Source organism: Rhinopithecus roxellana, chromosome 8 (assembly GCF_007565055.1).
Source record: "Rhinopithecus roxellana isolate Shanxi Qingling chromosome 8, ASM756505v1, whole genome shotgun sequence".
Classification (NCBI taxonomy): domain Eukaryota; kingdom Metazoa; phylum Chordata; class Mammalia; order Primates; family Cercopithecidae; genus Rhinopithecus; species Rhinopithecus roxellana.
Window position 1 is genome coordinate 115338344 of NC_044556.1, and position 24822 is coordinate 115363165.

The 24822-nt window shown below is 42.3% G+C and overlaps 1 protein-coding gene across 2 annotated transcripts in view; it reads right to left on the bottom strand.

Moving 5' to 3' along the window:
* The window catches only part of LMX1A (LIM homeobox transcription factor 1 alpha), a 156587-nt gene that overhangs the window by 41878 nt on the left and 89887 nt on the right, over positions 1 to 24822 (bottom strand). For both annotated transcript variants that reach the window (XM_010373362.2, XM_010373361.2), the window contains exon 4: positions 6856 to 7088. In XM_010373362.2, the coding sequence (XP_010371664.1) occupies positions 6856 to 7088 (233 nt within the window). The remainder of the gene's footprint in view (positions 1 to 6855; positions 7089 to 24822) is intronic.

Sequence of the window (24822 nt, forward strand, 5' to 3'; positions counted from 1 at the left end):
TCCATCTCAATTAAAACAAACAAACAAACAAAACATAAAACAACTAATTGCAGCGTGATGTACTGGATTCAATTCTGGAATGGATAAAGACATTAATGAAAAAAAATTTCATGAAATGGAATAATGCCTATAATTGAGTGTTATACCAATGTTAATTTCTTAGTTTTGATAAGTGTACCATGGTTATGTAAAATGTTAGCATTACAGGAAGCTAAATGAAGGGTATATGGAAACTTCTGTCCTATTTTGCAACTGTTTTGTAAATTTAAAAAACGTTTTTATTTTTAAAAGTTTTTAAAAACTGCTTCACAGGACATTCTCAGGTGACTTCTGATTTTAAAAGGAAATGTAAAGATAAGAGGGGTAGATAAGTAAGAAATGCAACATGGACTGGCCAGAAGCCATGGTTACCCACAGCCAAGCCCCAAGCCCCTGCCTCCACCTCCAGGTCAAAAAAGCTAATGAAATCATGGGCTACATCAACAGAACATAATATCTACAACAGATGGTAATAACACTGTGCTAGTACAAACCACATAAGGAAAACTGTATCCCCTTCTTGGTTGTACCTCTGAAAAAGATCGTAGATAGAAAACAGAAAGTCTGTAATGAGGGCTAGTTAGAATAATGAGGAAGAACTAGAAAGAAAAGACAAAACTTAGAAAATATCTTAGCTCTCAGGGAGCATTTCTGTCTTGAACTTGAAGGGCTGCCCCATGTAGAGGAAACACTTGCTTTGTGAGTTCCCGAAAGTACAGCCAAGACCATGGTTTGAATTTACATACGGAGATTGATGTTGGAATTCAATGTAACAATTCTGACAATTTACCCTCGGAATTGAAGTCAAGGGCCACTGTGATATTGCGGAATATGTATTTGGTCTTCATCCAGTTTCTTGACAAAAATCCACTAAAATCCTTGAACACTCCATAGTGATAAGAGTATCTTTTGTAGGCTAATGGTAACTGGGAGCCCCTAGGTTCTTTCAGGATGGGGGCTGGTCACTGGAAAGACCAAGGCATGATTATAAGGTTAGGACTTTCAGCCCCATCCCCTAACCCCTAATCCTTCACCTCTGGGGAGGGGAGAGGGGCTGAAGGTTAAGCTGACCACCAATGGGTAATGATGTAATCAGTCATTGCCTATGTAATAAAACCTCCACAAAAACTCGGAAGGACAAAGTTAGGAAACTTCTGGATAGCTTGAAATGTGGAGGTTCCTGGAGGGGTGCCTCCAGAGACAGCATGGAAGCTCTGCACCCCTTCCCCCATACCTTGCCCTATGAATTTCTTCACCTGTCTGTTCATCTGTATCCTTTAAAATATCCTTTGTGGTAAATGAGTAAATGTAAGTAAAGTGTGAGCTGCTCTAGAAAATTTAGTGAGCCTGAAGATGAGGTCCTAGGATCCACAATTTATAGCCAGTGAGCTAGAAATATAGCTGACAACCTAATACTTGTGATTGATTGACCTCTTAAGTGGGGTGGGGCCTGGCAGTCTTGTGGGATCAAGCTCTTAACCTGTGGGATCTGATGTTACCTCTAGGTAGACAGTGTCAGAATTAAATTGAATTAAGGGATACCCAGCTGGTGTCCACTGGAGAATTGTTTGCTATGTGGGGAAAACCCCTACATGGCTGGTGTCAGAAGTGTTATGTGGAGTGGAGAGTAGAGAGGAGAAAAAGCAGTTTGGTATTTTTCCCCTCTATCTTTTGAACTCCCCATGATAGGAAATGCTCAAGTAGAGGCTGGATAAGTATCTGATGGGAACTTGGAATGGATAAACTCCAAAGTGCCTGCCAATCTCAAGAGCCCGTGATTCTCTGGTGAAGGAGAAAACCACTTCTAGAGACTTATGTAGAAGTTTGTAAATGTTGCGGGGTCTCTCCTGGAGACCTTGGACATCCAAGTTGCCCAGTTCAAAAAAAAAAATCAACTGACTCTGGCTACAAATTCCCTTCATCTGCTTGGGAGGCTGCTTCAAGGCCATCAGGAAAGCAGGGACCAGGACAAAAAGGCTGGCCCACACCAGAAAAGGGCACACAGCAGTTGCAGATGTCCTGAGTTTGGTATCCCACCCTGCTTTTGTGTAAGATCAGTCAGCATCACAGAACTATACATTTAAAAAATAATAATAATTGCAACTTCTGTTTTAGACACAGGGCGTACATGTGCAGGTTTTTTACATGGGTATGCTGCATGATGCTGAGGTATGGGGTACAAGTGATCTGATCACCCAAGTAATAAGCACAGTACCCAAGAGTTAGTTTTTCAGCCTTTACCCCCCTCCCTCCTTCCTCTAGAATCTTAGATGTAAGCCACCCTAAAGGTCATTGATACAGTATTCCACCAACTGTAATTAAAATGTTAAGGGACAAGCAGTTTATTTCCCATAAAGGCAATCCAGTCTGACCCTTTGTCAGACACAGCTCTACCCTATGTTGAACCAAAATCTGTCATTTCTTCCCCAGTACATGGGTGGGCAACCTTAGGTGTGACTCTCATATGTCCCTTGGCCTTATTTTTACTTAATACACCGAGTCTCTTTAATTATTTATGATTTAACAAGCTAATTACTCTCCTCAAGATTCTCTCTAGTTAGTCAATGACCTCCTCAAATGTATCATTTAAAATTAGCCCACATATTCTAAATGTGCTCTGAGCAGGGCAAAAAAAAAAAAAAAAATACTGAAACTATAATTACACATTAGGGACACTGTAGTTCTATTAACGCAGCATATGTCTTTTTGGCTCCTATTGGCTTTATTGCCAACTATAATCCCACATGGAATTCGCTCAAAACAGGCACCATTTCATACAATTACAATAGAATTTTGGGAGATGATGGTTAGATTTCATCTTGCTGTCTTTGTGCAGTTCTGCTAGCTTGTCAAAATCTTTTTGAACATTGAGAGTATCCACTGCCACACCAGCCTTCCCTGCCAGGTTTGTGTCATCTGTAAACCAAATAAACCTGCCTTCTGTGTCTTCATCCAAGTCATTGATAAAAAGGTTAAAGATACTAGATCAGTCATTCACTGAACAAACACTTATCAAACACCTACAATATATATGTATGATACTCAAGACAGAAACCAGAGGAGGAACTGTATTTGTACTGGGGCAGATCCTAAAGTTGTCTGCTTTCTGTTAACAATGAGGTGGACTTCATTCCATGAAGATTTAATTCAACTAATTAGGTACTTCTTGATCGCTTACTCTTCTCTTGACATCATGCTAAGCTTTGTTAAAGGAACAAAGGAACCAAAAGCTACAACCCTGTTCTCTAAAAGTTTGTCCTCTCAGTAAAGAGGCAAGCTTTGGCACACAAAAAAATTTATGATACAAGACAAGTAGCATTGATATAATTGACAAAATGAGTAGTCCAGGTAAGATATTTGATTCTGATTGAGACTTTAATGTCACTTCATTTAAAACTACAAAAATAATTACAGGTTTTTAGAGTTGAAAGGGATAACAGAGGTCTTCTAGAACTACCCTCCCCTCCCACCTCATCAATATTACTTTCAATGAATGGGGAGTGCTGTCTCTTGAGTAGTTTTACTCTTTGTTAGATCTAATAATTAGAATGACATTCTAGCATTTCCTGTGTTAAATCAAAAATTACTTCCCTGTACCTTTCTATCTACAGTGTAAACACTCTATAATTTTGTTGAATAATTAAATGAATGAATTATAATTCTGTTCTCTGAAACTGGAAAAAATAGGTCTGATCTAATCATTTGAAGACAACAATTATGTCCTCATTCAGTCTTGACTTCTCTATCCTAAACATACACAATTCCTTCATTTGATATGCTTTTGAGACCTCCCCATCCCCACATCATTCTTGTCATTCATATTCTGACTCTGTGCCTGGCATAATACAAGCACTCAGGATATGTCTACTGAATGAATAAACTGGAAAGCTCCAATATGTCATTATCAGCCTCAAAGAGAAATTTCCATAACTGAACGTATTGCTGAAAATGTGATCAGGAAGTGAACCTGTTGCAGTTCCCTGGTACTGAGCATTATAATTTTATTAATCTGTAAATGTTGCTTAGATCAGATAAGCTTTTGCTATTGCTTCTTTTTTTTTTTTTTTTTTTTTTTTTTTTTTTTTTTTTTTGCAGAGGTAGGGGCGTGGAGCCAATCCACTAATGCCTCTTATTGATTTTGTAGTGAAGTAAAATCTGTAAACCGTTAACACAGGGACTACTGAATAACTTAGTGATTAAGCCTCCAAACAAATGTTTATCAGGAAAGGCTAGACCGCAGCATTTATTTCTATGCGAGAAAGCATATCATATGGGTTTCTATGTGAGAAACCCATATCAAATGAAGGAATTATGTACGTTTAGGATAGAGAAGTCAAGACTGAATGAGGGCATAATTGTTGCCTTCAAATGATTCAATCAGACCTATTTTTTCCAGTTTCAGAGAACAGAATTATAATTCATTCATTTAATTATTCAACAAAATTATAGAGTGTTTACACTGTAGATAGAAAGGTACAGGGAAGTAATTTTTGATTTAACACAGGAAATGCTAGAATGTCATTCTAATTATTAGATCTAACAAAGAGTAAAACTACTCAAGAGACAGCACTCCCCATTCATTGAAAGTAATATTGATGAGGTGGGAGGGGAGGGTAGTACACATCTTTCTATGGTCATGCTGGTATTCTGATCACCATAACACCTAAGCCCTTGGGAAATCAGAAATTCTATAGGATTTTGGGGAGGAAGCCTAAGAGGGTGGACACAGCAAGATACCTGGAGGAAAATGACAGGTTAAGTTGACCTTTTAATACCAAGTGGTATACCCATTAGAATGGGCCCAACTGCCCCTGAAGAAGATACTCCATAAGTTAGTGCCAGTGTTCCTGACAAGGAGAAATTTCCCTTAAATCAAAATAATAAATCCAGGAAAACCTAAGGCCAATAACACCAGTAGAGGTTGGGGCTTTCCTGATGTCAGCTTTCTTAAGGCTGCAAGCAAGGCCAGGCAAGAACCAACCTGGAGGTAAAGGGAGCAGAACACGGCTGCTACAAAGATGCTAACACTGTCTAGTGGATGTCAAGCACCCGCATTTATTGAGCGCCAGGCTTTTTATATGCATTCTGTCTCATTCTCCAACAGTAAACCTGTTAGTAGGTGTGATCATCACCATTTTATAGCTGTGGAGATTGAGGCTTAGAGAGGTTCCAAAATTTGCCCAAAGTCACAGCGATATAGTGATAAAACCTGGCTAAGGCACCCCACCTGTCTGTCTCCAAAGTTTTTGCACTTAAACACCATGCCATGATGCTTTTGTCTCACGTGTTTATTCACTCTTTAACAAAGAGTTTTATCAGACACCCTCAGTGCTCCATGCCTGTGCTAGGCCTGGGAGTATAGTGGTAAATAAGACACACACTGTCCTTCACAGAGTTTAGCACTCTGAAAAGAATAAGAAACAACCAAACATGTAACTACAATGAAGTAAATATCCCAGTAGCAGAAGTTAAGGGTAAACTCACCCAGCATGAGGGATTAAGAGACCTTCCCGATAAAGTTGCCTTTAGAGGGAAGCTTAAAGGATAAGCTAGCAGACAAAAGAGAGAGGGAAAGAGGCAGAGAAGGAATAGACTTTTAAGATTTGAGAGTGGGTGAGACACACTGACAGGTGCTAGGGCCTAGTAAGGCTGGAGTGAAGGGTGGGAGTGATCAGAATCTCCCAAAGAGGCCAAAGAGATGGATAGAGTGAGGTTACAGGGGGCTTGGAAATGGACTGGAATTGGCAATGCCAAGAACTAGTAAGGGTCACATAGATGTTACCTAATTGGATCTCACAGATTCCTATAGATAAGAGGAATGCTGGAGCTGTGCAGACCAACACTCCAAAAAGGCATTTCATGTTGAATGTAGTCAGTGTTAATTTAATGTAATTTGTCTGGCCTTGTGAAACCTGCCCTGTAAAATCTCTGAACCTCTCCTGTCTTCTCTCTTTCGCCAACCCTCAAGGCAGTAAGAGGGAGGGTCGAGTGGCTGATGAGGAGAAAGAACAAAATCATTCTAGTGCCTTACTTTATGTGACCTGCCAAGCCTTAGATAGATTCCATCTTTCCCACTTGACAAATGAGGAAACAACAGCTTAGGACAGTTTGGTGATTGTGGTAGACTGAATTATTGGTTCCAATCCATCATTCTCTTTAAAAGTATTATGTATCTATACCTGGGCAGGGGTTTGTGGTGCATGGAGTGTATTTCTTCTCCTCTTGACTTTGGATTTGATATTGCCATTTGCTTTGGCCAATGGAATATTAGCAGACATGATGTGTGCAGAACCTTGAAATGTGCTCTGTGGTTGGGCATGCCTTCTTGCACTTTTACCACTGTCTGAAGATCATGCCCTGCAGCTGCTGCTCCTCAAACCTGGATCCTGGAATGAATGGCACAGAGTATTCCTAAACCTTGTCTACAGCCTGGAGCTAAGCTCAGCTGAGATCAGCAGACTCCAGGTAACTGGAAGGCTGAAGCAAAGTCCAGTTAACTCCAGTTAACCCAGACACGTGTGTGTGTGTGTGTGTGTGTGTGTGTGTGTGTGTGTGTGTGTGTGTGTGTGTGAAGTGTTTATGGTTGTATGCCATGGAATTTGAGGGTAATTTGTTATGCACCATCATCATGGTAATCGCTGACTGATGAGAGATTACTCCGAGCTTACAAAGAAAGTTCCTGGAATACACAGAACTGCCTTGCCACGGAGCTAGGCTGCCCTGGAGGCTGGCTCTCTAGGGAAGAAACAATGCAGACAGCCACCCAACTCCACTCTACCCACCCCACCGCAGCCCTGCCCGCCACCTGGCACTCACCTGAGTCTGAGGCTGCTGGGCTCACCAGGCTGAGCAGCTCTCGCTCCTTCTCATAGTCCCCTTTGCAGAGCAGCTGCCCCTCCTTCAGAACAAACTCGTCACCCTTCTGAAGCTGTCGCTCGCAGACACAGCAGCAAAAGCAGCTCAGGTGGTATACACTCTTCTGGGCCCGCATAACAAACTCATTGGGAGCGATGGCCTCGAAGCAGCCCCCACATTTAACAGCAAACAGCCTGGCAGCAGGGAGAAAGGAAGTACATGCACCATGAGTAAAATCTGGCTTTGTCCTGGGTCTCCCCTGAAGTCAACAGCAAAAGGAGTTTCAAGAACTGGGATATGAATGTTAGAATGGAATGTACTTTAAATCCAGGTTATTTATTCCCTATGGGTCTCCCCTGAAGTCAACAGCAAAAGGAACTTCAAGAACTAGGATATGAATGTTAGAATGAAATGTATTTTAAATCCAGGTTATTTATTCCTTGAGGAGATTGAATTGAAGCATGCAGTTGAGTCACTCAAAGGCTGAAGAAGGGTGTCTGACTAGATAAAGGAAATGTGGTATATATACACCATGAAATACTATGCAGCCATAAAAAGGAACAAGATCATGTCCTTTTCAGGGACATGATTGGAGCTGGAAGCCATTATCCTCAGCAAACCATTGCAGGAAAAGAAAACCAAATACCGCATGTTCTCACTTATAAGTGGGAGCTGAACAGTGAGAACACATGGATACAGGGAGAGGAAAACACACTCTGGGGCCTGTCAGGGGGTGGGGTGGGGGAGGGAGAGCATTAGGAAAAATAGCTAATGCATACTGGGCTTAATACCGAGGTGATGGGCTGATAAATGCAGCAAAAAATCATGGCACATATTTATCTATGTAACAAACCTGCACATCCTGCACATGTACCCCAGAAACTAAAATAAAATTAAAGATTAAAAAAAAGAAGAGTATCCGAGTCAATGCCCAGAATTTATTTGCTGTGGTTCATGACACAGTGCTTTCAAAGGTTGGTCTACAGACCGGCACCAGGCAGGCTGTTCAGAATCCCTAGGGGAGCTTATTATTTAAATTATTTCAATCAGCAATAACAATAACAAAATTGTCCAAGCCCACTCCTGTGAGAGTGTAAAAGGATGTGCCCCAGAATGTGAATTCTTAACAAGCTCTTGAGATGTGTAAGAGCTTAGATGTGTAATCCAGTTTTTGAAAAATGGCATCCCAACTTCCCAGCCTGATATTCAATAGATTCAGCCTATCTCTCAAGACTTAACTCTTCTTTCATTTATTTACAACAAAACAGTTAGAGTATCTACTATATATGCCAAGCCAAAAGCAGTAAGTGCTAGTGATGTGAAGACGAATAAAGGAAAATCCCCCTCAGAATTGAGTTCAGGCTAATGGAAGAGATAGACATATCCAAATAATTAAAGTAGAGGGCTGTGGGAGTACAGAGCGGGAAATAACTAACCTGCAGGGAGTGAGTGGGGGGTGCATTTAGTATGTATTCAATAAATCTAAATCAAACACAAGACAGGAAGGAAGGCAGGCTGGCAGGCACAAAGTGGTGGGAGGAGGGACATTCCCAGGGGAGGGAACAGCCTGTGTAAAGGCCTGGAACCATGAACAGGCATGGATGCCCAGGTTGTAGGGTGCACTCCACCAAGTTAGAGGCAGGTACCTCCAAGAAGGTGGCAGGTGAGGTTAAGTCATGACTCAATCACACAGTAGGGAGCTGGACATCATCTGGCCAGCAATCGGGAGCATTGAATGGCTTTTTTTTTTTTTTTTTTTGAGACAGAGTCTTGCTTTGTCACCCAAGCTGGAGTGCAGTGGCGTGATCTCAGCTCACTGCAATGTCCGCCTCTTGGGTTCAAGTGATTCTCCTGCCTCAGCCTCCTGAGTAGCTGGGATTGCAGGCACACACCACCACGCTCAGCTAATTTTTGTATTTTTAGTAGAGATGGGGTTTCACCATGTTGGTCAGTCTGGTCTTGAACTCCTGACCTCAAGTGATGCTCCCACCTCAGCCTCCCAAAGTGCTGGGATTACAGGCATGAGCCACCTCACTAGGCTTGAATGGTTTTTTAACATGGTAATATCCAAGTTCTGGAAAAGGAGCTCTTGGCTATATGAAAAGTGGAATAGAAACAGAGGTAGTGAGATGAGTGAGCGGCTGAGAAATTATCAGGATCAGGACTCATGCAGCAGAGGTAAGACAGAAAGAAGGGGGCAGAGCCTACAGCTGGGAGATAGGAAAGCATGGGGCATGGCTCCCAGGGTCCTAGTGGTCAGAGCTGGCAGGTAACGATAATGCGAAGACTCCAATATACAAAATTACTCATTTCCTACCTCTGGGACTATTTATGTCATTTCCCCATCCTAGAAATGATGTTTTCCTGTTTAATTTATCGGAACCCAAACCACCCTTCAGGACACAGCAGCTTCCATCTTCTCCTTGAATCCTGCCCTGATCTGTGCCCCCCAGCCTGAAGTGACTGCCCCCCTTTGAATGATGATACCAGGAACTATCTCTGTGGGTCATTCCACAGTTCTCTGGAGATGTCTCAGAACTACAATATGAAAAGTAGTAGGCACTGGAGGCCTGTGCTCTGCTGCCAGCTCTACAGATAACCCTGCAAAATCTTGGACAGGTTGTTTAGCCTGCCCCTTCATATCTCCTTTTTTCTGTCTGTTGTTAAGATGTTAGGCCAGTCTCCTCCAGCTACAAAAATTCTACCATCAATTGCTTGCAATTGCTGGCTCAAAATATTATCTTACTCTTGCCTTATTATTTTACTTTTCCCATGTTTATAACTTATCTTGTCAACAACTCCTATTTCAAGAACAAGGCCTATGGAATATTTATATACTCTCACATATGGTGGGTGCTCAATAAAAGTTGATTTTATTTGACTCGTGGATCTAATTTATTCACCCTCTTTCTGAAATAACATAATATATATAAACAGCCTAGCATATGAGCTGACACATAATAGATATCCAATAAAGATGTCTCTCTTCTCTTCCTTGTCACTCCAGAGAAATAACAATTCAGGGTAACCTATGATAAAACTAAAATTTAAAGCAGATCCCTCTGTTTCCTTTTTCTTTTTTAAATTGCTTGATGATACCATAATTGCATTTGTCAAAACTTTGGCATAAGTACAGAGACAATATACCCTAAGAATATCTCTGGGATTCATTCACTATAACATTCATTTTACTATTTCCAAAATAAAGACTTTTTTTTTCTTTTTTAAAGTAGTAGCAAAATAGAGGGGAAAATACTTTCAAAAACACTCTGTTTATTCCCACATGCCAGAGGGGTCAGTAGATATGGAACGGTCAGATGGTGTACAGGAGAGAATGTTAAGGGGGCACAGAATGGCCAGAGAGAGCAGATAAAACTTCACACCACTCTCCTCTTTATAAAGCTAGATATGAACTGACTCAGAGCCTATCCAGGGAGCTGAGGCCACCGTGCTCCGCTGATGAGCCCCACCCTGGCAGGAGCTAAGAAAATATGAACAACTGAAGAGCATTTCATATAGGCAGGCCAACTACCATGATGGCCTAAGCGTTGCCAATTCATTCACTCAAAATCTCATTCATGTACTCATTCAATCATTTATTCATTTCATTCATTCTTTCATTTATTCAGAAGCATCCACTATGCACCCTGCAATATACCACACTCTGTGTCTTTACAGGGAGAGGAGGAAAAGAAACCACCATCCAAACAGCATTCATGTACATGAACAAGTATATACTGAGTGTCTGTTATGTGGTAGGCATTGTTGTAGGCACAAAAGGATACAAGACAGACAAATCCTTGACCTCATGTAGCACACATGCTAGTGGGAGAGACAGTAAACAAACATAAATGAATAGATAAATCATGTCTAACCTTACGGATTTACCTTTACGGAAGAGAATATAAGAACAATATAAAGCAATGTCCCATGAATATAAAATAGAACGGCATAAAGCTATCGTATATGTAATTATAATATTTAATCACCTCCCAACTCTAAATTGTGCTGGTTTATGATTCTAAGTCAATACATGTGCACTGTGTGTTTACCTTGGAAGCTTCCTGGAAGAAGGCAAGAGTTTTGAGGGTGGAATGAAGGGGAAGCTAAGGAGAAGTTCCCAGGGAGGCATTACTCATAAGTTGACACAAAAAAGAGGGCCATTCAAATTCTTTGAGTGAAGGAAGGCAAAGCTTGGAAAAGATGATGAAGCCACCTCTCAGGAAACAGCCTCCTGGAACAGAGGCCAGGCTGCGGGATTGGAAGTGCATGTGCTGTCTTACTTTCAACAAAGGCCTTGAAGCACCACACCAGTCCTCCCTGCCCTTGGCCATCAGAAGCACCTCAGAATAACCTATCTCGATATGCTTCTCCTCTGCCTTTCAGTTTCAGCAAGGAAATGAAACAGGGGACAGTCCAAGGGGTTGGAATGGCTCATTTATCACTAACAGTTATGGTAGAGCCTGGAACTCCAGGTTCCAGCTGCCCTTCCCCTGCCCTCTCACCCAGTGCAGTTTTTCTCTCTATGTCTAAACCTCTGGCACATCAGCCTTTTGACTATTTGCCTTGACTCCCTCTCCCCTATGCTGGATACTGTCGTTGGACAGAAAATCCACCCATTTCATCCCTGGGCCCCAAGTCCCCGGTTGCTGTTTGCCAACCTGAGCAAACTAATCAATGCTTTTCCAGGAGCTGGTCAAAGGCCCTTTGTCCCCAAGCCCTCCTTCTCCTCCCCTTCCCCTGGAATTAACTGTTAAACAGACTCAAGGCAAATGCTCCCAGGGAGTCAACAAGCACTTGAGAAGCTGCAACAGCAGGTGGTAGCATCTGTGCTTGTCTAACTTCCACCCTGCTAATCTCCTCCTCTTTTTCTTGCCTTCTTAATTTCATCCCCCACTCCAAAAATTTCCCCCAAGTTGGAGAAGGGAGGGTTGGAGTGAGCTCAACAAAGAAAGCCCACCATGTTGACTCAGGAGTGGCTAGAGGAAGTGGCGGGAGTTGTCTGGGCTCAAATCCTGAAATGGTCATGGTCACTGGGGATTACAGACCAGGAAGAGCAGGGCAGTCCTGTTTTTTTCTTCTCTCTTTCTGTTTTTCCCTCCCTTTCTGGGTTCAAACCAGATCAACCTCACCTTACTACCTTGACTCCTATTACCTTCACTAACCCCAGAGCAATTCAAGGAGAAAAGGTGCATGTGGTCCACCACCTGTGTGCCAGATGTGTACACAGCTGTACGGCTACCGCTGTGGACCCAGCTGCCGACTGTACACCTCCCACAAGTTGTTTTCTCTAAGGCTCAGACAAGCAGAGAAAAGGGTTTGTTCAAAAGTCCAGGTCATAATTAAAACACAGCCTGTCTCTTCCTAATGCTCTGGATGGCATCCCCCATGGTTCCTTCCCCCACTGAATGCTAATGAGACCTCACTGTGGGTTCATAGCCTGGCAGCCTGGCTGTGCCCTGGCCAGCTGGACAAGGCTTCCAGAGATGTCCAGCTCATCAAGGCATACATAACACCACCCAGCTTTCCTTGATGTTATAAATTGTCCTACCCCTGAAAGTTCCTCAAATGATTCCTTATCTCCTCTTTGCATTTAATTCCCTCACCTGTAAAATGGGAATAACAGTATCTACCTCTTGGAAAAGCATCCAGTGCAGTACTTGTTGCAGAGACTAAGCACTCAGTGCTGTTCTTCCTCTATTGATCACTCTCTGTGGGGAAGGTTCTGGGGATGCTGTGATAAATAAGGCTGTCCCTCTCCTTAGGGAGTTCACATTCTCTGAAAGGCAGCAGACTCTAAATATATGACCTCAGTAGGATGTGTTTGGGATATGCAGAGAGAAATAGCTGGGAATAGCACAAAGGAGAGACCCATACACTTAGCTTAGGCTAAAGGTCACAGAATCTTTTGTCTTACACTTTCTCTTCTTTTCCTCTTTCTCCCTGTACCTCCTCTCACTCTCCCTTTTCCACTCACTCTGCCAAGCAGGAAAATAGAGGTTGGCCGAAATGCTATTCAATGCCTTGCTGACATCTCTTCTTGTACAGCTGCAAGCTATAAGATGCATAACTTTCAGTTTTGGTGAGAGAGCCTGGGTTCTCAGGCTCTGCCACTTCCAGGCAGCATGACTGGGAGAACACCACTTCATCACTTGCTGCCTCAGTTTGCTTTGATGTAAAAGGTAATAATGATGTCTTCATTTCTGGACTAATGAGGATTAAATGTACATGGAGTACTTTGTGACCTATAAGGTGTAGCACAATTTTTTTGTGCCTTTATCATTTGACCCTTGTGGATTTTTCTTTCTTGCCTCAAACATGGTTCTTGTTGCTTAAAAATTTTGTGAGTTCTGGTCGGGTGCGGTGGCTCACGCCTGTAATCCCAGCACTTTGGGAGGCTGAGGCGGCCAGATCATCTGAGGTCGGGAGGTCGAGACTAGCGTGGCTAACATGGTGAAACCCCGTCTCTACTAAAAATACAAAATTAGCCAGGCATGCTGGTGCACGCCTGTAATCCCAGCTACTCAGGAGGCTGAGGCAGGAGAATCTCTTGAACGTGGGAGGCAGACGTTGCGGTGAGCTGAGATCACACCATTGCACTCCAGCCTGGGCAACAAGAGAGAAAGAGCAAAACTCTGTCTCAAAAAAAAAAAAAAGAATGTTGTGAGTTCCATTCTAAGAGAACACTTCCTCCGCAGCGTGAGCCCTTCCACTGACTCCTTCCTCCTTTGACATGTGCATGACTGCATCTCCAGAGCATAGTGCTGACCCAGAAGATGAACCAAGGAAACACACTGCTCATGGTGCAGGCAGAACAAGCCCCTTACACCAAGCCATGGGCCTCTCACCCTCTCTCCAACATGGGCCAAGGTCATCGAACTGAAGCAGTGTTTCTTGTAACCAAACTCAGTCATCCTGCCCTAGGTGAGGTGTCGGGGAAAGAACACGGGACTTGGAATGAGAAACCTGGGCTCAAAAGTGCTGCCTTTTCCAAGATGCCTCAGAAAAGCCACCACCTTTCCCTGAATCTTGGTTATCTTATCATCCATTTCTCAATGGAAATGTTCTGTCCTAGATCAGAGTTGTCTCGAACTTAGAGGCTGAGGAGGAAGGATGACTCTGTTTCCTAGGTCTCCACACACTTTCAACCAGAGAAACCCACTTCGTTCACATCTAAATTCAGGTCTCCAGACAGTGTTTTAACATGACACTGCCTTGCTATGGTAATTCTTGAACAAAATCTTCTCCAGAAACATATCATTCAAATATATATAAATATAAAACAGCTAAAGCCAAAAGACATGATATCTATTCTATTAATAGAAGAGTATCATTGGAAGACAACATTTTGCTCCTAAGGCACATTGGAAACCCACTAGGCTGGACAATTTCTTAGTCCCATTTTTATATTTCAAGTTTTTATTACAGGAGTTGAGAAGCCTCATCTGTAACCAAGGAGACAAGAAGGTTTCAAAAGCAGACATGAAGGCTTGATGCCTGAGAAACTACTAGCAGACAAGTCTATGACAATCAACAAAGAAGCACCGAACTTCGGGATACAAAGCACACTCCTGTACTGCAGGCATTACAGTCTCCACACAAGATGACAACCAACCGAGACACTCTAGGGACTCCTGGATTTCGATGCCTGTTGTGTAATCTTAGGAAAATCACCCTACCATTCTGAACACCAGTGTCTTCATTGTTAGAATATATTTCAACTCCAAAAATCATATTTCTGCAAAGGAAGGGGGCTTGTGGAGGACAGGAAAAAAAGAATTAATCTTTATTGAATACCCACTCAGTGCTAGAAAGTGTGATATTCTTTTTATCCATTATCTAACTAAATTTGTGGGATAGGGGTTAATAGAACTATTTTATGAACTCAAAGAGAATCTGACCATATTTCAGTTCTCTCCGTAGGAGAGAGCCACTCTGGGATGGCGAACTCATGGGTCCTGTTTTGTATTTCTCTCCCACATGCTTTCTAGCACTGTCTTCATAGGAGAAACATATAGAAAGATCAAGCAGTTAAGATGGCAGCCTCTGCTCATGAGAGAGTCACGAGACAGGCCCATGGTTTTATAGAAGGTCCTGAGACTCCACTGCAGACATGTAGGTAGATGAAAGGCAGGAGTTAAAAAAGAAAGTTGATCCCTTTAGGCTACTCAGCTTGTGGACCCCAAAATACCCGAAGGGATTTCTGAAAGAGGCCTACCCTCTATGGGTGTGGGTTAGGAACAAATAGTGTGTGGGGATACTCTGACCCAAAACCACCAGCCAAGAGTCTACTGTGACTCCAAAGAGATTGGGAAACAAGACAAATCTTGCTGGAACCCTATTTCCTGGGGAGCCTGGTAAGTCAGGTCATTCTTTTCAAGATATGGGCAGAAATGTAGCCAATGGGGACAGGGTTGGACCCAGGAAGACCTGAGGAAATCCACCCAGAGAGAGGCTAAGATCTTCATTAACCTCATCCCAAAGTCCTGCAGACCTTAAAGAGAGCTTCTCAAAGCCTCCATACCATAGACAAACAAGTAGAAGGATGGCGGACAAAGCAAACCTATGAAAAACCCTGATGCCAGTTTGAGCCAACTGTAGTGTACTGCGCTTGCCCCACCAAAATAAGAAATCACAGCAATCTGTAGCTTTGGACAGTAGTCTACTACAGATCAGCTGTCTTTCTCCAGGCACCACCGATATGAGTTTTGGTAAGATATATGAACCCTCTGGTTTAGAAAGTAAGAGAGGGTTTGGGGCTCTTTAACAAGGCAGGAATCTGTGTATCATTCAGTTTCCACCTCTCCACCAGGGGGCAGCATAGCAGCATTCATTCAGTGCCATGTTGACTTGGTAACTGAGGTCATCCAGGCAGAGACAGGGATTGGCCATAAGCCAAAACCGTCTGCCGGAAAATCTGCTGCTGGGAGTCTGGGAGACCATGTGGCTAAACTGAAGGAGAGATGGTGAGAGAAGAGTATTCAAAAGTATTGAGAACCAAAAGCATGGCTTGTGGCCTTAGAAGTAGTGACACAAGCAACCTTGTCAGCTGGCTCAAGGTCTCTGTCCTTGAGGCTGAGCCAACAACACCACAATAAGCAACTGAGCACATGGTCCTGGGGCGGTGGGAAAGTCTGCATGGACAATAGAGTGGCAGGATCTTCTATAGGAGACAGTCTCAAGACTCTGCAGTGGTGAGAAAATGGGAAACAATAAGTGGCTGGCAGAGCCAATCAGGGTCTCTGTCTGCCTGCAGCGCCTGGGGAGCTATAAGGAGGATCATACAATGGGATGAACGAGTGGGAGCGAGAACTGCTAAGTATGATGTCTGCACGTCCCAGAGGCTCCGGGAGGCACTGGTGTCACCAAGAAGGGCAGGGTAATGCACATGGTTTTTCATCTATCACAAATGTTGCTGGCGATGGGTGGTTTCTACCTTGAAATGGTAGACTAAGTGCTTTTCTTGTTCTCACAAAGTGTCCATTCCAGACTCAGCAAGACATTGTGGGAAGAGGACAGCTTTTGACATCTGATAAAACCTGGATTCAAACCTTGGTTCTATCTTTAAGAACTTGATCAAGTTACAAACTCTCTTGGATCCTCAGCTTCTTTATCTCTAAAAATGAGATCATAACAACCTTATAAGATATTTTGGAGGTTAAGTAAAATAGTGTATTTTAAGTATCTGACACATACTAGCTGCTCTCAATAAGTGGTACTCATCAACTGCCTTTATTAAAATCAGTTTACCATATCTGCCCATATAAATATTTATGTAAGATAATTTATTTCAAGACAGTCAACTGAGCCAAAAACAGAACTTTACATGTATCTCAAGGCTCTGTCCCTCATTATTATACCAAATCAAATCAAACTTCAACCAGCCTTTCATATATTACTGGAGAAGACACCAACAAACAAATATGAAAGGCCAAACACTTGAGAGGAAACTGAGGGTACATCTCATTCAGGCAGCTATGGCTATGGTCTACCCTAACCCAAGGTCAATATTGACACCAGCCACGAGTGTTGACCCACACACAAATTCATTGCCTAACACCCAGCATATGTTCAGGAAGTTGTCAGCTCCATGTTTAGCCAACCAGAGCCAACAGTTGCTATTTGGTTAATGCTGACATTATCTGGCAAATATTTGAAACAGACCCTTTCCCCACATCATTTTGGTTCTCAGATGACTGCTTCTTACAGAGGCTGCCGACTATTGTGTGGACATGTACTGAGACATCCCTATCCTTGCCTTGCTTCCCTGGCTATCTGACTTCCTGTCCACCAAGAGACCAGTCAACCTCTTTCCTCATATTACAAGAAACCAAGGCCAATAAAGGGGCAATAATCTACCCCAGACCACAAAGAAAGCTATGATTGCTGAGAGGACCAGACAGAGCTTGAGACTTAGTCAATGATCAGGAAACTAAAGAGATTATAACATGGCCCAATGAGAGATGAAAACGTACTCCTCCAGGCTCTTAAGCAGTGTTCTGAACAACTAAATGAGGAGACAATGTCAGACAAGCTGAATGAGTGCGCTGTGTGTGGGACAGTGAGTCTCTCCCACTTGGAAGCTTTCTTTTCCTACCCTCTTCTTTGTTGAAACCTGAAAAGTATCTATGAGTCAAGCCCTAGAGCAAAAGACTGTGGTGAAAGTGTGAATTTCAATAACTCAAGCCAAGGTGGCACAACTTACAGACTTTGCATATTGTCACACAGACAATATTTTATGTTTTATGTTTCTTGCACAAATGGCAAGAAACATAAAACAGACATATGGAAAATATATGTTTTCCTTTTAGGGAGTTAAGGTTTGGTTTCCTTTGAAAATGTCAGTTTTCCTTTCCCTTCATCCTCATTAGCCTCCTGGGACACTCTTAAACATATCCAGCAAACAACGGAGCAGGAGAAATGAGGTATTTTTAGCTGATATTCTGGGCACAGATTCCTATTGTTTCACAATTTTTGGCTTGGCTGGATGGCACGTGGCCAATACAATGTATACTCTTGCAAAGAATGTATGTTTCCTGGGCTGTGTGTGTGTGTGTGTGTGTGTGTGTGTGATAACAGGAAGGACAAGGGTTTTACTGATGGTGTTTTGATGGGAAAGATTCTGGGATTCCAACAGGGGGCCACATCAAACTCTCCATGAATCCTGTTTGCTTTGGTCAAAATCACTTTTCACTTATTATTACCATTGTGCTATATGTCCCAAAAAAAATTTTTTAAAGCCATAGTGTCACAACTGAAGAGCTCCTAGAATCAACTGTTTCCAGCAGTACTATATTAGGAACTAAATGTATTCTGAAAACCAATGATTACATTCCTAAATCATCTGGTGCACTGCCTAGCATATAACAATGTTCAAAACACTGACAGCTATGATGATCTTCCTCCTACTTATACATGACTCCTGTTCTCAAGGGTCACCCAGTCTTGTAGGGGAGACAAACAAGAAAAGAAAAGCATCCACTGACAATCTGAGTAAAAATCTCCCTGTGGCATAAAAACCACAGGGAGCTGCTATGAGGCTTTCCCTTTCTAACTGATGGGTGGAAAATATATCTGGATTATTTGAATTTCCAGAATGCCTTTAGTTCAATGATCTCAAAGCACATGCAATCTTGTATAAACATCTTAGCTCTGAAATAATTGAAAAGGGGGTCAGATTCTATGATCTTATTCAATTACACTCATTTTTCAGAGGACAAAACTGGCATAACAGCAGAATGTGGCACATTATGCACACTCCAAAATCCAGCAGTAATGGAGCCTGTGTACAGAAGTTCAGGGTCCTAAAACCCCAAAGCAGTCTCTTTATCACAGAACTATGTTGCCTTCCTTTCATGTTAGATTTCAGGTGTCTTGAGAACTCCATGGAAGTTTCAATAAAGTCTGATCCAGTGGAAGTGACACAGTTCTTGTTTCTTGATTTTTTTTTTTTTTTTTTTTTTTTTTGAGACGGAGTCTCGCTCTGTCACCCGGGCTGGAGTGCAGTGGCCGGATCTCAGCTCACTGCAAGTTCCGCCTTCCAGGTTTATGCCATTCTCCTGCCTCAGCCTCCCTAGTAGCTGGCACTATAGGAGCCTGCCACCTCGCCTGGCTAGTTTTTTTTTTTTTTTTTTTTTTTTTTTTTTTTTTTGCATTTTTTAGTAGAGATGGGGTTTCACTGTGTTAGCCAGGATGGTCTCAACCTCCTGACCTCGTGATCCACCCGTCTCGGCCTCCCAAAGTGCTGGGATTACAGGCTTGAGCCACCGCGCCAGGCCTGTTTCTTGATTTTTAAAAATATTTGTATCCTTCAATTTTTTAAACCTTTTTATTCTTCAACTCTCTCCCCATCCTTCCATTTCAACTCTCCTTCCACCCACTAAAAACTGGAAGGCACCATACCCCTTATGATGGCTACTCTCAAAGAGATAAGAAAGTAACAGGTGTTGGGTGTAGAGAAATTGGAACTCTTGTGCATTGTCAGTGGAAATGTAAAATGGTGCAGTGCTGTGGAATATAGTATGGAGGTTCCTCAAAAAATTAAAAATAGAATTACCATGTGATCTAGCAATCTACTTCTGCATATATAGCCAAAATGATTGAAAACAAGGACTCAAGGAGATGTTTGTATGCCCAAGTTCACAGCAGCATTATGCACAGTAGCCAAGAGGTGAAAGCAGCTCAGGTGTCACTGACAGATGAACAGATAAACAAAATGTGGTATATGCCTACAATGGAATATTATTCAGCCTTAAAAAGGAAGAAAATTCTAACATACACTACAACATAATGAGGATATTATGATAAGTGAAATAAGACATTCGCAAAAGACAAACACAGTATGATGGTACTTAGGAAGTTCCTAGAGTAGTCAAATTCAGTGAGATGAAAGTAGAACAGTTGCTTCCAGGAAAAGAAAATGAAGAGGTACTATTTAATGAGCATAGAGTTTTAGTTTGCAAGATAAAAAGATGTATGTGGATGGAGAGTGGTGATAGTAGCACAACAGTATGAATGTACTTAATGCCACCGAACTGTACACTTAATAATGGTTGAGATGATACATTTCATGTTAGGTGTATTTTATCATACTTTTTTAAAAATAAAAAAAATGATTTTTTTAACTGAAAGACGCAATCATTATTTATGCTCTACCTTCTCTAACCAAAATATAGGTGATTATGTTCCCAAGTGAAACTCTCACCAGCTTCCCTTGCAGCTAGGGGTAGCCATGTGAGGTAGTACATGGATTCTATTGGTGAGGAAAGCTCTAGAAAAGCTACTGTTTTCTCAATAAAATGAGACAATCTCAGCTGGTGCATACATTTTCCTCTTTACCCTTTCTCTTTTTTTTTCTGCCTGGAATTAAAATGCAATACTGAGAGATAAAACAGCTATCTTGGAACTAAGAGAATGAAAGCTACCTGTTAAGAATGCAGAGAAAGAAGAAAGAAGCCTGAATTCTTGAAAACTTCCTTAAGCAGTTACACCTTCGTTGGACTTCCTACTTCTTGACTCCCTCTTAGTGAGAAAAATTAAAGCTCTCTTTGATTAAATTAGTCAAGACAGAATTATATGATGCCAAATGCAGTCCTGCTCTAATCTCTTCATATTGACTTGCTAAAGGGATATCCTCTTCCCACCTGATGTCTTGAATGTCCTACACTGCTATCTAGGGCTAACTCTTCTACTTAGGTGCTAAAGTTTGTCACTTCATGCTTACTCAAAAACTGCATCATATATTCTTCCTCTTTGTAAATATGTTTTACAATTTTTTTTCTTGTTTCTCCCATTTTGGAAAAAAAATACCCTTCTCTTGATTCCATTTCCTCTACCAGCTACCTTTTCATGTATCTGATGACCTTTGTAGAAAAAAAATTGTTTAAATTACTTCTATTTACTATCTTCAGTTCCTCTCTTTTTAGACGAATCCAATCAGGTACTTATCCCACCCTTTCTAACAAAACTGTCTTGAAAAGGTCACTAATGCCCTCCATAGTGTTTAGTCCTCACCATACTAAGCCCATCAGCAGGCTTGGACATCATCAGTCATTTGGCTTTCAGGACTGCTAACCCCTGATTTTCCTCCCACCTCACTGGTCACTCCTGCTTTGTTCTCCCTTACCAGTTTCTCCTCATCTCCCTGACCATGAAATGTTTAGTTTTCTTTATCTACACTCACTCCCCTTATTGATCTTAGCCAGTCCCATTACTTTAAATATCATACATTTGCTAAATGATTTTGACATTTCTATCTCCACCCCAGCTTGCTCTTTTAAATCAAACTTGTATACCCAACTACCTACTCAACATCTTCACTTGGATTTCTAATCACAATATCAAATGTAACAAAACCAAAATAAAATTCCTGATCTTTTCCCACCCAGCTCATCCTGGCTCAAATCTGCTCCAACTACAACCTCTCCATTTCCACTGATGGATGGTACCTACATCTTACCTGTTGCTCAAGACAAACATCGTGGACTCATTCTTGACTTCTTTATCCTCCACGTCTCATATCCAATGTGCCAACAAGCAATTTCTGCTCCATCCTCAAAGAATAGCCAGGATAGTCATTTCTCATTATCTCACAGCTCCCACTATAGTCCTGCCTCCACCATATCTTCCCTGGGTTACCTCCACAACCTCCTCAATGGACCACTTGCTTCCTCTTGTCACCTGCTATGCTGATCTTCAGCAGAGCACTCAGGGTTATCCTACTACCTAAATCAGATCATGTCCCTCATCTGAAATCTAGCAATCTACTTCATTCCCATTTTCCAGACAAGAAAACAAAGACTTATGAAGGTTAAATAATTTGCTCAATTTTACACAGCTAGTATTTGGGGGTGTCAGGATTTAAATCAAGTCTGCCATTATATCACTGCCTAACTTAGCTTTGGGGGTTGTCCTCATCAAATGGTAGGATGGTATTTTGCAAATTAAAAGCTCTGTGTGACTGCAAGGTAATACTACCACCATTATCAACACAAGCTCCTGATATGGTAGTGCTGAATGAAGAAGGTTATCAATTATATTGAAATATTTTACCTAGAAAGGAAAAGCAAGAGTTTTCCCTCTAATACTTGAAAGAAAACCCAGACTGAGATCAACAATCCCGGATGAGTCTAACCCAGGAGAGGATCAACTTTGTGACTTACGCTGAAACAAGCAAGGAGGGACTGGGTAAAAATAGAAAAACCAGAAGGAATAGTGGCAGCCTGCACACAGCCCCCACCACCACCCCAACCACAAAACTCATGTGCAAGTCTGCAATATAATTTTCATCTTGGATGCCTTTCATATGGCTCTGCTCCCCATACGCAGCTCCATTCAGAGGATTAAAGAAGAGGGACAGACATGAGTAGCTAAAGAACCACAAAAATCTCTGTGAAACAGGGTTCTTGGTTTAAAATCACAGTGACAAGTTATGTGTACAGACATGCATAAAGCATGCATATGCTCACACACACGCACGCGTGCACACACACACACATACATGCTGCCTTAGACTAGCGATCCACACAGCATGCTACAGCCAGAAGTTTGGGGAGGAATTTTTAATAACAGCCCCTCCCAACCATGGAAATAAATAATGACAAGTTAGGGTGTCCTCAACCAGAGGAAGTCTTCAAGAGAGCACGACCTTTGAGGGATGTCTGCATTTTGCTACGGCAGTGCACTGTCAGATCTTATAAGGTGAAACGAAAGGGAATGCTGATATAGGAAAAGGAGGGCTAGTGCGGTGGCTCATGCCTACAATCCCAGCACTTTAGGAGGCTGAAGCAGGAGGATCGCTTGAGCCCACGAGTTTGAGACTAGCCTGGGCAACTTGGGGAGACCCCGTCTCAATAAAACAAAATTAAAAATTAGCCAGGTGTGGTCATGTGTGCCTGTAGTCCCAGCTACTTGAGAGGCTGAGGTGGGAGGATTACTTGAGCCCAGGAGATCGAGACTGCAGTGAGCCATGTTCAAGCCACTCTACTCCAGCCATGTTCAAGCCACTCTACTTCGAGACAGAGCAATACCCTGTCTCAAAATAAAAAAGGAAGTCCGGGTGCGGTGGCTCATGCCTGTAACCCCAGCACTTTGGAAGGCCGAGGCAGGCAGATCACAAAGTCAGGAGATCGAGACCATCCTGGCTAACACGGTGAAACCCCCTCTCTACTAAAACTACAAAAAATTAGCCAGGCGTGTTGGTGGGCGCCTGTAGTCCCAGCTACTCAGGAGGCTGAGGCAGGAAAATGGCGGCAACCTGGGGGGTGGAGCTTGCAGTGAGCTGAGATGGTGCCACTGCACTCAAGCCTGGGCGACAGTGTGAGACTCCATCTCAAAAAAAAAAAAAAAAAAAAAAAAAAAAAAAAAAGGAAAAGAAGCCCCAGGAGTCCACCCCTTCCTTGCTTGGGACCTTCAGGTTCCAAGTTACAGTTGCAAAAATAGGAAGTTGCAGACCTGTTCTTCCAAGTCAAAAGATAAGGCCAGAGGCTTATCTTGCTGGTTCCAAGAGAAACACCTGCCTCTATCACTCAGTGACTGGCAGATTACCTAGAGCCAGGCACAAGGGCAGGGAGCCTTTTGTCTTTTGGCAAAGGAAGAGGCAAAGGAGTTCTTGTGGAGTTCCCTTTCAAAAGGCTTGTAGACACTGCCCTAGTCATCCAGGAAGAAGAGACTTCTCTGTCACTCAAACGCGAGTGCCTCTCTGAGCCCTGCACATCTTTCCACTGTGAACAGGGAGCCATACACACTGGCATCAACCTCCATTGCACTGTACCAACAAGAGCTACCCTGGAAAAACACCTCGTCATTGTTATTGTCATTGAAATGTATTGTTATCTAGACTTCAGTCATGGGCTGAATCCCTCCAAGAACAGGTCAGTACCTTACCTTCATGAAGAAAACTATTCCTTTCCCAAACTGCATGAGATGGGCAGAGAGAAAGGGCATAGACAAAACCCATACAACAGCTTCACCAACCAGGAAACAACTTAAAGCTCATGACCAACTAATTTATAGGCACAACTGGGAGAAATATGACTTTTCATAGCACCTCCCACAAAGGGACACAAAGATCCTTATAATTAGTAAATAGTGAAAAAGGTAATTGGGGAACCTAAATGATTGATTATTTAAGGAAGGGGTTTTATTCATATAAACAACAAATGTTTACTGGGTGCCCATGATTCTAGCTGCGAATATTGAGGTACTATTCCAGGTTCTAGGAATGTAACAGTAAACACACTAGGGGAAAATCCTTGACCTTGGAGTTTACATTTGATAGAAAACAAATAGGCACCAATGAAATGTCAGATGAGTGCAATGGATGAAAATGAAGGAGTAAAGAAGGATGAGAAGTGCCAGGTCTGTGGGAGTTATAATTTTCCCTGGATAACTGATGTTAAAGCAAAGATCTGAAGGAGCTGATAAGGAATTAGCCTTATCAATATCTGTGGGAAGAGCATTCTAGGCAGAGAAAACAGCAGGAGCAGAAGCCCTGAGGTAGAAGTAGGACCAGCATTTTGGACAAATAGTAGAGTGCACTGTGGCTGCGGCAAAGATGGGGCAAAGGAAAGAGAGGTAAGAGCTAAGATTAGAGAATTCACAAGGGAAAGTCTGGATAGGTCAGAGAAGCCTTGTAGATCACAGGGAGGACTTCAACTTTTTCTCTGGAAACCAGGGGAGGGCGTTTTGCAAAGAAGCGACATGCTGGATGAACTAATTATCTTTCCTTCTCTTTCTTTCTTTCTTTCTTTCTTTCTTTCTTTCTTTCTTTCTTTCTTTCTTTCTTTCTTTCTTTCTTTCTTTCTCTCTCTTTCTCTCTCTCTCTGTCTCTCTTTCTTTCTCTTTTCCTTCCTTCCTTCCTTTATTTATTGAGGTGAAATTCATAGATTTCAAAGGGAACAATTCTATGATATTCAGTACATTCACAAT